At 42.5% G+C, this 14,523-nt stretch overlaps 2 protein-coding genes across 2 annotated transcripts in view; one reads left to right on the top strand and one right to left on the bottom strand.

Annotated features, from left to right (window-relative positions):
• Positions 1-304: 304 nt before the first annotated feature.
• Positions 305-14,523, bottom strand: part of cep120 (centrosomal protein 120) — a 41,131-nt gene continuing 26,912 nt past the window's right edge. The window contains exons 19-20 of the mRNA XM_030060705.1: positions 2,515-2,660; positions 305-1,826 (exon numbers count right to left, since the gene is read on the bottom strand). Coding sequence (XP_029916565.1) covers positions 1,613-1,826; positions 2,515-2,660 — 360 coding nt within the window. The 3' untranslated portion in view covers positions 305-1,612. The remainder of the gene's footprint in view (positions 1,827-2,514; positions 2,661-14,523) is intronic.
• Positions 12,037-14,523, top strand: part of LOC115365847 (kelch-like protein 10) — a 3,148-nt gene continuing 661 nt past the window's right edge. The window contains exons 1-3 of the mRNA XM_030061042.1: positions 12,037-12,146; positions 13,014-13,500; positions 13,812-14,423. Coding sequence (XP_029916902.1) covers positions 13,084-13,500; positions 13,812-14,423 — 1,029 coding nt within the window. The 5' untranslated portion in view covers positions 12,037-12,146; positions 13,014-13,083. The remainder of the gene's footprint in view (positions 12,147-13,013; positions 13,501-13,811; positions 14,424-14,523) is intronic.

The following is a 14,523-nucleotide window of genomic DNA, read 5'->3' as shown; positions in this document are numbered from 1 at the left end:
ACACATGTTGGCCGAGGAATACTAAAACATACAAGAGCAAAACTGTGATGAAAAAAAATCAGCACATTTACAAAATAAGTGTAAAAATATTCAAGCAGTCATTTTGTTTGGGCTGGAAGTGAGATGTGAAGACACACCTGGCACTTCTGTTTCTGCTTTTAAAATCAAACTCCTCAACTTTTCATTCCATTTTTCCAAGTTTATTGTTTTTTCAGTGTGGTGCAGCTGAAACACAGTAAGCCTCAGATGCTTTTGTAACAGAGGTTATTATTTATTTTTTTTTATTTTATCTTTTTTTTGTGCCGTGTCCCAGCAGGAGAACTGGCTCGGTCAATCTGACTGGAGAAGAATCTGACTGGTTCACCAAAATTCACAAATTCACCCACGGGGTCGGGAGCGACTGCAGCTGTTTCAGTCCAGCTGAGGATGCAGACACGCTGAGGTGCTGCACACGACAACTGGGAGGGCGCAGGATGGCCTTTTTTTTTTTTTTTAAAGACAAAAACAAGATCTACAAATGAATTAAAATCTCTTCTGATCTATTTAGTGCCTTTTTAATGTGTGTGTGTATCGTAGAGCGGTCGATCAAAGTCGGGCCACGTTTCTGAAAACCTGCTCTGCACTCCTGTTGCTCTGAACTCTCAATGTGTTCAGTGAGAAGAAAAAAAAAAAACTCGATGCTCCTCTCACTCTTGTTACTGTGAGCTGAAGTCATCATCTGAGTCCTGGTACATTAAAAAAAAAACAACCTCCAGTTTCCTGCTGGGCTGGTCCACCATCAGCTGTGAGCAGCGTGTGAAGATTTATGTGAAGAAGAATTTAAAAACTTCAAAAAATATTCACACAATCTTCTCTTCAGTTTGTGTAAATGAGTGGTTTTCCACAGCTGAAAGGCTTTTAAGTTCAATCAGACGCTATTAATGCTGCTGTGAATTATTGCTGTAAATGTTAAAGTGATGCGGCAGATCAAATAAAACATCAGAACATCCTGTGTGTCGCTGTTAAAGGGCGACGTTGTCAACCAAAAAAAAATCATGCTGGAACATTTACAAAACTGTCCGGCTGAATTTAAGGTTAAAATGGAACTTTTAACCGTACTGAGGAGACTTTTTATCATTTAAGACAGTTTTCCAGGACTTACCTCTGCAGCATGTCAGAGTGATAACGTCAAAACTGATGGACAAAAATACAAAATGTCCCTCTAAACTGGAAAATAAAATAAAACCTGCTGATTTAATAAACTGCTGACTGTCAGACTGATATTTTTTTTTTTTGAAAACTTTCTGGCGGTGGAGTGGTGAGTGTAAGAAAAGTCTCAGTCATGGCTGTTTGGCTGTTACCGGGGACATTAGAATATTTCCAGGAGAATTTTTTATTTTGTCTTGGGGTGAAAATGTGACGTTAAAGCAGCATCACATGACACTAAAGAAGAAGAACTTCCTCAGCAGCGATCTGCTGTCAGAGTCTGTCTGACGTTCAGGATCTACTCACTTCGATCCAGCTGATGGAAAGGCACCTAACTTGCAGCAGATTTGATTTTTTTTTTTTTTTTTTGGTAGCATTTTTAAAAGTTTGGTGTAAAATCCGCGGCTCGGTGGATGTGTTTTGGGCTTCAGACGTTTCCCCTCTCGGTCATGGCCTGCTGGATCTGTCGGTTCAGCTCGGAGATGATGCGGTCGTCGTGGGTGTAAACTCCGGTCCGCAGCAGAGTGTCTCTCTCCTCCAACAGGCGACTCAGGTGCTCGTCGGCGCTCTCGTTAGCGGCGGGGGCGGGGCCAAAGAGGGAGGAGGCGGGGCCGACTCTGCTGTCATCCTGCTGTTTCAGCCTGTGGAAGCATAACAACAAACTTTATCAGTTTATCTGTTTTTCAGGAGGAAGCAAAGGGCAGAGTCGTGGCTGAGCTCAGACGGAGGCGGATGGTAAAACACCAGAATCCAACTCAAAATGTTCTTGAGAAAAAAAAGTTTTCTACCAACTGCAACTTAGAAGACTTGGACAGGTGATTCTTCTTCAAAATATCACGAGAAACTTTATTTGTAAAGTAGCATTTACAAAGATGTTTATTGCTTTAAAATCAAAGGCCACACTCAGAAAACCAATAAAAATTTAACAAAAGGCAACATAACATTAAAGTATAAAACACATATATGTTAAAAACCAAAACAATTAAAGGCCTCAACTAGAAGACAGTCTATGAGAAGACGCTTTGAGAAGAAATCTGTGCGACTTTCAGCAAAGCCCGGGCAGTAAAAAAAATCATCAGTAAAATTTCAAAATGAATCCCAAAGCTAAGAGCCAGAGGTGGAGAGACGTGATTTTGTCTGAAATCAAACTTCTCTGCTGCATTTTCAACAACCTGGAGACGTGAGGAGACTTTCTGATGCCAGAAATGTGAGAAGATAAATGATTAAAAAATAAAACTACAAAAAAAATACATACCTAAGATATATGTAAATAAACTAATACTCATAATACGACAGGAACCCTGCAGCTGACACAGGGCTGCTCCTCACCTGTTGAGTTCGTTCCTGATCTCGTCCAGTTCCTGTCGCTCCGTTCGGACCGCCTCCTTCTCCTCGGTTGCTAGGTAACGCAGCCTCATGGCCTCGAGCTCCGCCTGCTGCTTCTTCAGACGACTCATGGCGTTCTCCTGCTCCCGCTGTGCGTGCACACACACACACACACACACACACACACACACACACACACACACACACACACACACACAGAAACACAGGTGGTGGTACATTAATTTCCTGGTGATGTGGACAAATTTCTCGACTTTTAGGCTGATTTTCAACATCAGAGCGACAAAGCGCTGGTTTGTGGTTCTCAAACTGTAAAATAAAAACTAAAAGTAAACTAAAAAGAAAACTATAATTGTTACAAAACTCGTTTGCAGACGATGCCTTTCTGTGGTTCTGTGATTTTGTACCTGAACTGTATCTAAAGGATGGAGGAAGCTGCCTTTTGGTTTGACACAACATTTTGCTCATTTTTTGTTTCACTTTATTTGGACGGGAATGAGGAGATGAGTTCGTTCCACTCAAAAAACTTGATATCCAGCATTTTGCAACTAATGACAAACTGACAACGCCTGGAGCTACAGCAGCGAAACACTGAAGCCTTAGACAGAGCGGTAAGTGGGTCTTAAGTGGGGATGTGCCATGATTTTGGAATTTTCAAATAGTCCTAAAAATGATAAAAATCAAATAGTTTATGCGATTACTGCCTTGTCTTAAAAATATATATTTTCCTTGGTTTTCACCGGCGCCTGGTAGCGACGCATTACAAAAGCCAGAAGGTGTCGTAACGCCGCTCCTCAAAGCTGTTTGTCTCAAAGAACGGTCCAAGAGTTCCCGGTGATTATCGACTGGTATTTTTTGCTGGAAACGACCAGCCGAGCACAGGCTGGAGCTGCCGAGGCTCCGTGTCTCGGCCCCATGATGCTGGCGTGTCGCCTCCGTATCTGCCTTGTGTTTTGGATGTGGTGTGTTTCCAGATCCTTCCCTGTCCACTCCAAGTTCAACAGTCTCCACTTCAGCCACACTGCACTCACTGCACTCGCTGCACCACGTGGAGTTTAACTGCATCCTTGGAAAAGGACAATTATTTAAAGATTCTGTAGGTGATTTTTTTCTTCACAATTTTGACAAATCACCATCACACACAGAAGCCAAATTCACTGCATTGACAAAAAAAAAATAAAAAAAAAATAAAAAAAAATAATAATTTGTCAAAATCAAACATCCAATCACCTCAAGGAGCTGTGGTTACATCGGTGCCAATCACATATCGCACACACACACACACACACACACACACCCTGCACTGGGTGGGAGGGGCTTGGAGGAGGGACTGACTCTCAGGTGGGAAAGTTGTTCAAGTTCAAATTTTCTACAATGGCACCTAAACGAGCTTTAATCCTCTCTTCATGCACAAGGACAGCAATCACAAACTTTCCTAGTAAATGCAATTTTATGCCATTTTAAATTTTTTATTTATTTTCAACGGCTGTTCACATTTTAGCAGAAACACAAACAAACAAAGATAAATACATCCTGTATGGTAACGGCCTTATACCAGCCACCGCTTGGTTAAGCAGCACAGTGAGACATAGCACAAAGGTCTGGTGGCTGCTGAAGTGTCCCTGAACGCAACACGGAGACCCCACCTGCTGGACCCGCCCTGACCTCTGACCCCTGCGGTGACATCTGGGCATGGACGCCGGAGATGCCAAGAAACTGTGCGGAGTGTTTGTCTGAAATGCTCCAAAGAAAATCCATAAGAAATCTGTCAGGTTTAATATTTTCGCAAAAACACCGTCCGACCCAAAGAATGCACACGGAGACCAACACTAACACGGAGAGAGCGGAGAGAAAACTTAATAAAACTGTCACAAAGTCGTATTTCTCTCAGCTGCTCCAAAAGCGGCCCGGATTCCCAAAATTAGCCTCCGGGCCCGGATCCGTTATGTGTACTGGCTTTCAGCAGGATGATACTAAATCAAGGAAATGGTCCGCAAAATCATCATTTAGGCTCACATGAATAAAACTGGGCATTAAGCAGCAGAGCCAGTATGAGTCTCCAAATCTTCTGAGAAAGCAGGGAAAGTGAGTGGATATATGTGACTGTGTGAATGTGAAGCTTGCCCAGTTGATTTTCCATGTATAAATAAAGATTTTAAAAGAAAGTCTTTGAAAGATAAAAAAAAGGAAAGGGGGGGGGGAGTGCCAGCCACCAGACGGGAGGCAGTGGGAAGTGGATTTGGGAAACTGGAGTCTGTTTGGTTTTTCCTCGGATGCAGAGCAGAACTACCAGTAGTTTGATTCTAGATGGGAAAACTAACATTTTCACATTGCTGCTCATCTATTCTCTCTCTCTCTCTCTCTCTCTCTCACACACACACACACACACACACACTGAAAGCTTACATTTTCACACGCTTGCTCACCTCACCTTCTCACAAAAACATGCACATTCACAGACACACATCAAAACACACACACATTCTCTCATGAACATATCAGTCACTCAACACACACACACACACACACACACACACACACACACACAGAGTGGTGTGTTGACACAGGCCGGCTCTCTGTGGACCATTAGCAGTCTGTATTACAGGCCGTTTTAGGACTAATTACAAGAAAAACAAACGCGCTAAACATTTTCTCTAGTGCCCGCTGCCAAGGACAATCTGAGGCCAAACCCTGAAACAATTAAAGGAGAGAGAGAGAGGGAGAGAGAGAGAGAGAGAGAGAGAGGGAGTGAGAGATGAGAAAAAAGTGTGAGAGAAAGGGAAAGTCCTGAAAAGATTTAGACAGAAAAACTTTAGCTACTAAAACATTGGATGAGAACCTAAAATAGCTTTGTAGCTGCATCGCCAACCTGCTACCAGCCAGCTGTGTCTCCATCGTGCATTAAATTAACTCAGTAATCTGGTTATTCTCTACGTACGCCAGTCGTCTGATTTATGGAAAGCCGTGTAAAGGTGAAACCACAGTCAGGTTAAGGGATTAAGCGAAAGCCAGTTGGCACAGGTAGATTTGTGCTGGTGAAACCGGATCACTGGGCCACGGAAACCCTCACTCCCATTTCTGAGCGGCTTCACGTGGGCATGTGCAGAGGGAGAGAGTGAAAGTGCGTGGTACATGGCCACTGAAGAATACCTATCAATAATTTTATGTCAAGAAAGAAGAAAAATATCAGGAAATGAAAAACTCATCTGCTGCAGCTTGCTTCACTTATTTGTCCAACTACAGGGAGGCTGCTGCCGCCGCATGAGGACGGCTGTCCGGTCTGTCCCGGCGTCTCTGCGGGCCGCGGCGCTAACGGGCCAACAAAACCTGATCACTGGCTTAGCCCATGTACACTGGGTTTTCTGAGTATTCAGAGTACTGCACGAGCAAACATGTTATCTGATTTCCTGCCTTTGGTTAATCACAGAAATCTGGTGTCTGGTCATGAAGGTCCAATTGGGATGTGTTAACAAGACAGTGATGGTTAGCAGAGCAGATGGTATGGTTAGCTAGCTAACAAGCTGACATTATCCAAACACACACTCAGTCAGATAGATCAGTGACGGAGTGAAGCCTGCGACCACCTGGCAGAGGTGTAAACGCCACACCCTCCAACTGACCTGCATATGCACTTATACAAGACACATTCTACACTTCAGGTCAGCGAACCTCAGCCTAACCTTCACTTATTAACTGTGATTAAATTACCAATAAATCACCATCTTTTGGACTGGATGCCAACTTCTGCTTGTAGTGAAGCTGTAACAAGAGACCGCCGAGGCCTAATGACAGAGATATTTGTCTTATTCAGCTTTTGATTTGATTTGTTTTGATACGATGTATTGGCTTCTGGGGTTTAATGGGAGTTTTTCCCTCTCTGTAGTTGTCATGTTTGTTTTCCATGACCTGTGGGCCTCTAAAGCCGTTTGAGACAGTAACTCTGATTAAATGCTCTAAATAAACTTGGTGACACCAGTTCATCAGGATGTGAAAGGTGCATAGAGGACTTATGCTAATATAAGCTGTATTTACATAAAAGCAGATGAGGATGAAGACAGCTGATCGAGTCGGGCACCAGAGAACTGAAACAAACTCATCGATGCTTAAGGTCGCCACAACAAAGACGCCATGGGACTGCAAAGACTCTGTATTTTGTTTAAATATTTTTCAAACGGTGTAAAAAATGAAATAAAGTAGAAAAAGCTGCATGCTGTCTCAGAGGACTTCATAACCAACATGACTCATATCGCAGGAGAAACACGATCTGATTTTTTTGGGTCAGTATCGTGCGGTTTGAAGCCGGGCGACCAGCGGAGGACTTCAGCCTCTTCCCTCCTGCTCCTTCCAACCCAAACAGGTCAGGCGATGGGCAAACTGCAGACAAGCTGTGAGTCGGGACGGGGCTGGAGGCTTTTGGAGGAAAAGCAGGAGGGCAGAAATGAAGTTTCAGACAGTCGGGGGGCTCAAGTCAGGGCTGGCTGACCAGGGAATGACTTCTCCTCCCCCGGTTTCCCTTCCATCTGCACTCACACTGCTCGCCTCGACTTTCAGAGGTCAAACACACACACTTTCATCCCATCTCTCACAGACACACACACACACACTCTCAGCTCAACTTTAGTTTTCTGAGCAGGCCTGTCAGATTGCACCATGGCAGCTCTCCATCTGTGGGAGTTCAGGAGTAGTTTTTCACCTCCACCGTACAAGCTTTTTTTTTTTTTTGTTCTTAAGGATGTGATGAATTTAACACAAAGGCAGCCGGGAGGACAAGTGGGACCAACATTAGAGATAAATGAGTGTGTTTCTCGAACAGCTGAAATCACAGAAAAACATGAAAAAAGTCAAATCCCTGTTGTCTGTACTGAGCTGACGGATTGGGGCTGGAGTAGTTTACACACCTGTGGGGGTTGAAGGGCAGTTTCCCAGCTCCTAAATTCAGGATTTAAGTTTAAAAGAAATTATTTATACCAGCAAAGTCAGCAAAGCCTGCAGTCATGTATGACGTCTTAAACTCTGTGCCACAAATCTACAAATACCAATCTTCTCATGATATGAACAGCAAAGCAGAGAAAAATTGCTAAAGAAACACTTACGCAAAACACAGATCTCTTGTTCGTAAAACAAAATATGAAGCCAAAAATTTGTAATGCAAAACAAGCATGTAATGCGACGTCACACGTTTCAGGTAGGGGCAGTGAAATGGAAACTGCTGGTACAGAATAACTACCAACGAAGAAGGCGATATAATTTGGTATGATGTTGAAGATTTGAGGAGAATCTGGCAGAATTACTTTGTACCATCTTTTCTACAAACCCCTTTTTGGCAGTGAAGGAGCGTCCTGTAAAGAACTGGTTCCTCCACAGTGGACATTTTTAAATCCAGCATCACATGTGTGAGCTGATCTATGTGTGTGTGTGCCATGTGAGCAAACAGTCAAACGGGCCTAAAAACCAAGCTGAGGTAATTTATAATCCACAGGTAAGCCATGTACACATCTTTAACGGTTTCTACAAGGGTAAATAAACACAATACAGATTCCACTGATGAGATGAAGCTGGTCTTTTATCTTTTAAATCAGAGACATCAGAGATGCGGCCCGTGGGACAAATCAAGCCCACAATCTCTGGAGGGAAAGGAGAAATAAAACAAAACATATTAAAGAAATTTTATATTCATTTAATATATCCAGTTCTTATCAAAAATGTGTAATAGGCAAAATAAGAGGTTTCTGCGATAAACTGATCAAGTAATGACTGATGATAAATTATGACAAATTTAGTATGACAAAGTAGTGAAGTTACTGAAGTACGAGGTTTCCCTCGTGGCTCAGTTTGATGTGACATGGCTGGACGTGTTGTGAACGCACCGCATGGGAACATCAGCTGACGCAGGTTTTAGGCATTAGGCTGGGGAACTGAAGCCGGTCTTTGTAAAGCATCAAAGTTTTAGGGCATTGAGTTTGAGTCAGGTATTTTTTTTAACATTTTAAGTATTGGGACAGGGAGCTGTGGTTGGCCTTTTTTTATGTCGAAATACTGGGGCGGTGATGGAAAGCTGTTTTGTTTTTGTTTTTTAAACGAGGGATGGCGTGAGTAATCGATCCCTTGAATACTCGCTGTCATGAGGGAACTCGAGGTGTTAATGAGGGAACTTGATTTCCCTTCTTTTTACATTTTTTTTACACATGCATGCCTATTTTGTTTTCATTTCACTAGCAGGCTTTCTCCTGTTTTGGCAAGTTAATTCTGTTTTTCAAATGTTATTATTTATTTTACTTGCTGCTGTTTTATTTGCAATGTGTATTTTTACTTCCTACTTTTTTCTTTACTTTGTTTTGATCTCACTACATTCAATTGTTGACACCTTTGTATAACTAATAGGCCTGTTATTTAATGCTTTTTTGTTAAAATGTTTTGTTAGCTCTGAATAGGTTCTTTATATCAAATGGTAGGTGTGACTGTTTTGGTTGAAAAAAAAAAAAAAAAGCATTATGCATCGGATATATTGCTGTGTGTTGTTATTGCTGCCATCAGATCTAAAAACAGATTTCTTTTTGCAAAGAATCAATCTCCCCTCGAGTAATTCACGCAATGGCTCAATCTGGGAAAACATTACTCGTGCCCATCCCTTGTTTTTAAAAGGAAAGTACTGGGACAAGGTTCAGAAACCATTAGAACAAGGCTGTCAGACTCATATTAGGTAGCGGGGCCGTTTTCGTTCAAATGAGACCTTAATGGGGTTGGATTATTTTTTGGTAACGTCAATATGACCCGAGTCGACACATGGATATTTTAGGCTACTTTCTGATTTCTTTTCTTAAATCAATCAATTTGTAGCTGACAAATCAAAGAGAAACTACATGCTGGCTCGTAAAAAAAAAAAACACAGAATGTAGAGTTGAATTATGATTTGCCATTTTCCTGCCAGAAGAAATCTGCATCTCTGACATCTCTGCATTAGGAGATTGGATCTGTGCCACAAGGAGTTAAAGGCCATCTCTAGTGCCTGTGTAAATGTAGACTTTGGAGGAGTTAAGAGCAGCTTTCACAGGCTGGTGTGTTGGGTGTGAGGCTGATAAGCCGCAGATAAAACACATAAGACCAGCGGCCGGGAATGTGGCCTGCCTGTCTGAGATAGAGGCCACTGGTCTGGATTTGTGTTTTTGTGTTTCCATCGTCTGGTCGTCTCCAAAATTTGTCTGGACACACCAGAAACTCATCTGAGGCAGCATTTTAGACTATAGAGAAATAAAACCTGGGTTCTCTCACTGTGGTCTTGATGTAATGTTACATAACTTCTCCATAATTCTTCATAACTACATTAGAGCCTTTCCATGACCTCTGGTTTGTTAATGTTGTCTCGTTTCCTGTTGGACTGAAAACCGCCGTCTGATGCAACGACTGTGTGAAACAAGTTGGAAAACACATTCATCTTTTAAAATGAAGTCCTAGTTGGAGGAAATGTTCACCCCTTAGCTGTTAAAACTACATGAATTTTCCGCAGATTTCCTTGAAATAGTCTTATTTTCTTTGTTTGCTTTTTTTTTTTTTTTTTTTTTTTGTCTGGCTCTCCACTCCAGTTGAAGCCCAAATTTGCCATATTCCCCAGAGAATTGATCAAATTTCCTGACTTCCTCTGTGTGACTATGCCCCTGTAAGTTCCATGATATCCTCTAACACGCTCCGCTGAGAGCAAATCCACTGCAACTCCACAAAACAACACATTACATCTGCCATTTGGTGGAGACATTAATCCAAACTAACTTACAGTGGTACTAGCACATACATCTCTACAGTGGGTGGCCTCAGGGTAGGCGAACATAAAAATCAAAACAGGGGAAAGTGAGCTGCCAAAGTACTTTGCATATGACAAACTTTTAATCCCAACAAAAACAGTGTTTGGTGTGCTCGGTTTGACTTCCCTGTGGATACTGAATAGCACTTTTGCCTATAATGTCAATCTCTACTTATGATAAAACATGGTGTGTAGTGGAAGAAGTTTGGTTCCAGCTGCTTGTTTCTTTCTCTGCATGAAGAACGAATAAACAGCACAGGAGATGTTCTCCTACTTTGGCATTAAACACGGACACTGATTTGTGTAAAACTAACAGAGCGAAAGGAAAACAAAACACTAAAACTCTCCAATCAAACCAAGACAAATGAAGGCAGAGTGGACCAACCTGACTGACTGATTAGTGGTAGAAATGCTAGTGTGTGTGTGTGTGTGTGTGTGTGTGTGTAATCATAAGTGTCGGGTTGCTGAACTTGAGTTACCCCCTCGGCTGCTGCTGACTCATCTACAGTGTTTTATGGATTTTACATCAAAATATGAAAATGAGGCAGAAGAACCGTCACCTTTAGACTCTGTGTTGTTTATTAAAATTCATACTTAAATGTTGATGCCGCTAAAGACACAACTGCTGCTTCCTGTCCCCGTACCGTCCCTGTTCCTGTCTCTGCTCAGGAGATCAGTTTATGTTTGTTCTGGCCAATCATAAACAAGGTGATGTCACGTCCAGATATTTCCAGTTTGATATCAGAAAATGTTCCAGCCATCTAAAACATCAACAGCCATCAATTTTGGTGCCAACACGCTCTTTTTTTTAAGCTCTAACTGAAGTGCTATCACTTCAGTTAGAGCTTCCCACCTATGCGCCCTGTACGCGACAAACTCTCACACATTCTCTGGGGGTTGCTGAAAGGCATTCTGGGAAATGTAGGGAAATCACATACTGAGGAAGACATAGACTGAGGGAAACAGGCGGACCTAGAAAATAAATTACACTCAACTGCAAAGTAACTCCTGTTATGTGTTGAAGATCAGAGATTGCTGTGATCTTCATGTGTGAACGGCAGCCGATGACCAAATGCCAGCAAAAATGTCAATTGTATGAGTCAAGTCGTAGTATCATTACTAGTAACATCAGTTATTTTCTGTAACCAACGCATGTTTGAACAATCCCGCCCTTTAGCGGCTCAAGTGTGCAAAATGTCAGGACTGTACTGTTGAACGGTGTGAGCCAATCAGCTCACAAGGATGTGACGAGGTTATTCTGAGATGGATGTGCTTTATTAAAACAAAAAGGGTCTGATCAAGTGCACAGGTTCACTACAACCTGATTTCTTGAGTTAGCAAATGAACAAAATAAGCTATGTTACTGATGCACGGCAATGTCAAAAAATGGAAAGAATTTTATTTCAGGTTGGGGGAAAACGTAAGATTACTTCATTGAGGGAGTAAAAATGTCACACTAGAACAAATGAAAATTTGTGGCTTCAGCTGTGCTTCTGTGTTAACATCCAATGCTTAGATTTTTCTCTTCTGTGAGGCTTTGTGAGTCAACACAGGCCCATTCTAGAACCTTAAAGAGTACCTGTTAGGTTCATGAGATCTGCCAAACACAACTGGGGACTCCTGTCTGGGAGAGGTGCAGTCAAAGATATCGTGTTGCGCGATATGGCAAAATGGATCAACCACACGAAGCTGTGTACAGTTCGTTTGCCGTGTTAAATGAACTCCGTCTGCAGGGGAAACTGTGTGATGTGGTGATCAAAGTAGATGAGGCTGAATTTAAGGTCCACAAGCTCGTCCTCTGCAGCTGCAGCCCATACTTTCTGTGAGTTTGTTATCTTATGCAAGGAGGTGTCAATAGCATACTAATTTTTAAAATAAGGAAAATAGAAACACATTTTCAAAAATGAAAATGGTGAATCAACAGTCTGAAAAACAAAAAAACCCAAAAGATTTAGCGCATCATTTAGCTAACACATGCTTAGGATTTACATTACTTTGTGGTTTAGGCTGTGCACCCGCTCCTAACAATACAGCGAAGGGCACTTAACTCCTGTATGATATGAGGTTTAGTTGCCCCTCCCCTCTTGTACTTTTAGAGTAAAAACAGGATGAAAAGCATTAAGGAGAATTCCAGTCTAGATTTGATAGAGTTGTATTAAACTTGGCATGCACTGCAAAATGATATACGATGTAAATGTTAGCTAGTACATATTAGAGGATGCATGTGTGCATGAGTGTTATTGTACCATGTAACATGTATAAGCAATTACTAATGAACTAATGCTCAAAACAGCATTTGTCAGAATTTGCTGCAGTTGAATTAAAGGTCATAAACTTTACGATAAGGTCAAATTCATGTGTTTATTTGTGTGTGCCCTTGCACTACATGGACGACATGAGAATCTTACATACAATTTTCAATGTCTTTCCTTAATCTCTACCCTTGTATGTGTAGACTGATATGTTTGTATGCATACATGTTTTCGCTTATTTTATGCTTATTTTTCTATTTTACTGTCCTTGTTTCCTCTCTTTTCAGTTTCCTTTTCTTTTTTCTTTTTTTTTTCACCAAAAAATACATAAACTTTGTGGGATCGCAAAGAAACGTGTAATGGAATATGAATCAACAATTTGTGCAATCCTGCAATAAAAATATATATATAAAAAAATCTCTACCCTGAACCCACAGAACTCTCTTTGACTCTCGCTGGTCAAACCCAGAGAGGAAAGTGTACAACATCCCCGGCCTGTCGTCTGATATGATGCGCCTAATCATCGAGTACACCTACACAGACTCTGTCCCTGTGACAGAGGAGAACATAGAGGAACTTTTAGCAGCAGCAGATCAGTTCGACATCAAGGGCATTGTAGACGCCTGCTGTGAATTCCTGGAGAAGCAGCTTTGCTCAGACAACTGCATTGGCATCTGGAGGTTTGTGAACTTATACTACTGCCCGGAACTCAAGCACAAGGCCCACCTGTTCATCCTGCATCATTTTGAAGAGGTTGCTACCTCCGAGGAGTTCCTGCAGCTCTCTGTGGAGCAGCTGGCCGACTTCATCCAGAAGGATGATCTCAACGTTAAACAGGAGAAAACGGTATTTGAGGCAATCGTCCGCTGGATCAGCCACTTGCCTAAGGACCGTAAGCGCCACACCACAACGCTGCTGTCCAAGGTAACTGCGGGTCTGTTGTAGCTACAATTAGATGATGAGTGAAACACAACCGGGGCTATAGTCAAGAACACCTTTATCAAGCTCGGGTCAATGGACTAGTTAAACCAAGTGAGAATGCGTCCAGGCATGAGACCAGGACTGATCTAAGATGATTGTTGAACTCCTAGATCAAATATTAGGGAATGCAACAAGTACAAGGGTACTCTTATAGGATAACAGAGTTCTAAAATATATTCTCATGTATATTCTTTATTTTCCAAACGTGTAAGGACTGTTTAATATTTAACTGCTGCCTTCTATTCTTTGCCCAGGTTCGCCTGGCCTTGATGAGCACTGAGTACTTCATCAAAAACGTGAAGAACCATGCTCTCGTGAAGGCCAACTCTGAGTGCAGGCCCATAATCAGCAACGCCCTGAAGGCCCTGACCAGACTTAACACAGGCTCTATCTTAGATTACAAGAGCCCTCTGTCCCGCCCACGCCTGCCGCATGCAGTCATGTTGGCCATCGGAGGCTGGAGTGGCGGCGGTACGACCAATGGGATAGAGGCATATGACCCCCGCACTGACCACTGGGTCAGTGTAACCTACAATGACCAACGTCCTCGGGCTTACCATGGTGTTGCTTTCCTGAACGGCATCATCTACTGCATCGGAGGCACTGACGGCTTTGAAAAGTTCAACAGTGGCCGCAAGTTTGACCTGGGCACCCGCACCTGGCACGAAGTGGCACCCATGCATTCACGCCGCTGCTATGTCAGTGTGGCTGTCCTAAATGGTTACATCTATGCCATGGGAGGCCATGACGGACATAGACGAATCAATACTGTTGAGCGCTACAAGCCCAGCACCAACCAGTGGACTTTAATGGCACCCATGCATGAGCAGAGGAGTGATGCCAGTGCCACAACACTGCATGGCAAGGTCGGTGGAGCTGAAGACCTGCTATAAATAACTGTAGCTCAGGGAAGTGAAAGGGCACAGGGGTTAATAAAGCATCTTGACTGTTCCAGTTAAAAGTCAC

This window comes from Myripristis murdjan, chromosome 9 (genome assembly GCF_902150065.1).
Source record: "Myripristis murdjan chromosome 9, fMyrMur1.1, whole genome shotgun sequence".
NCBI lineage: Eukaryota > Metazoa > Chordata > Actinopteri > Holocentriformes > Holocentridae > Myripristis > Myripristis murdjan.
Note: the sequence above shows the minus strand (reverse complement) of the source record. Positions and strands in the feature narration are given on the sequence as shown.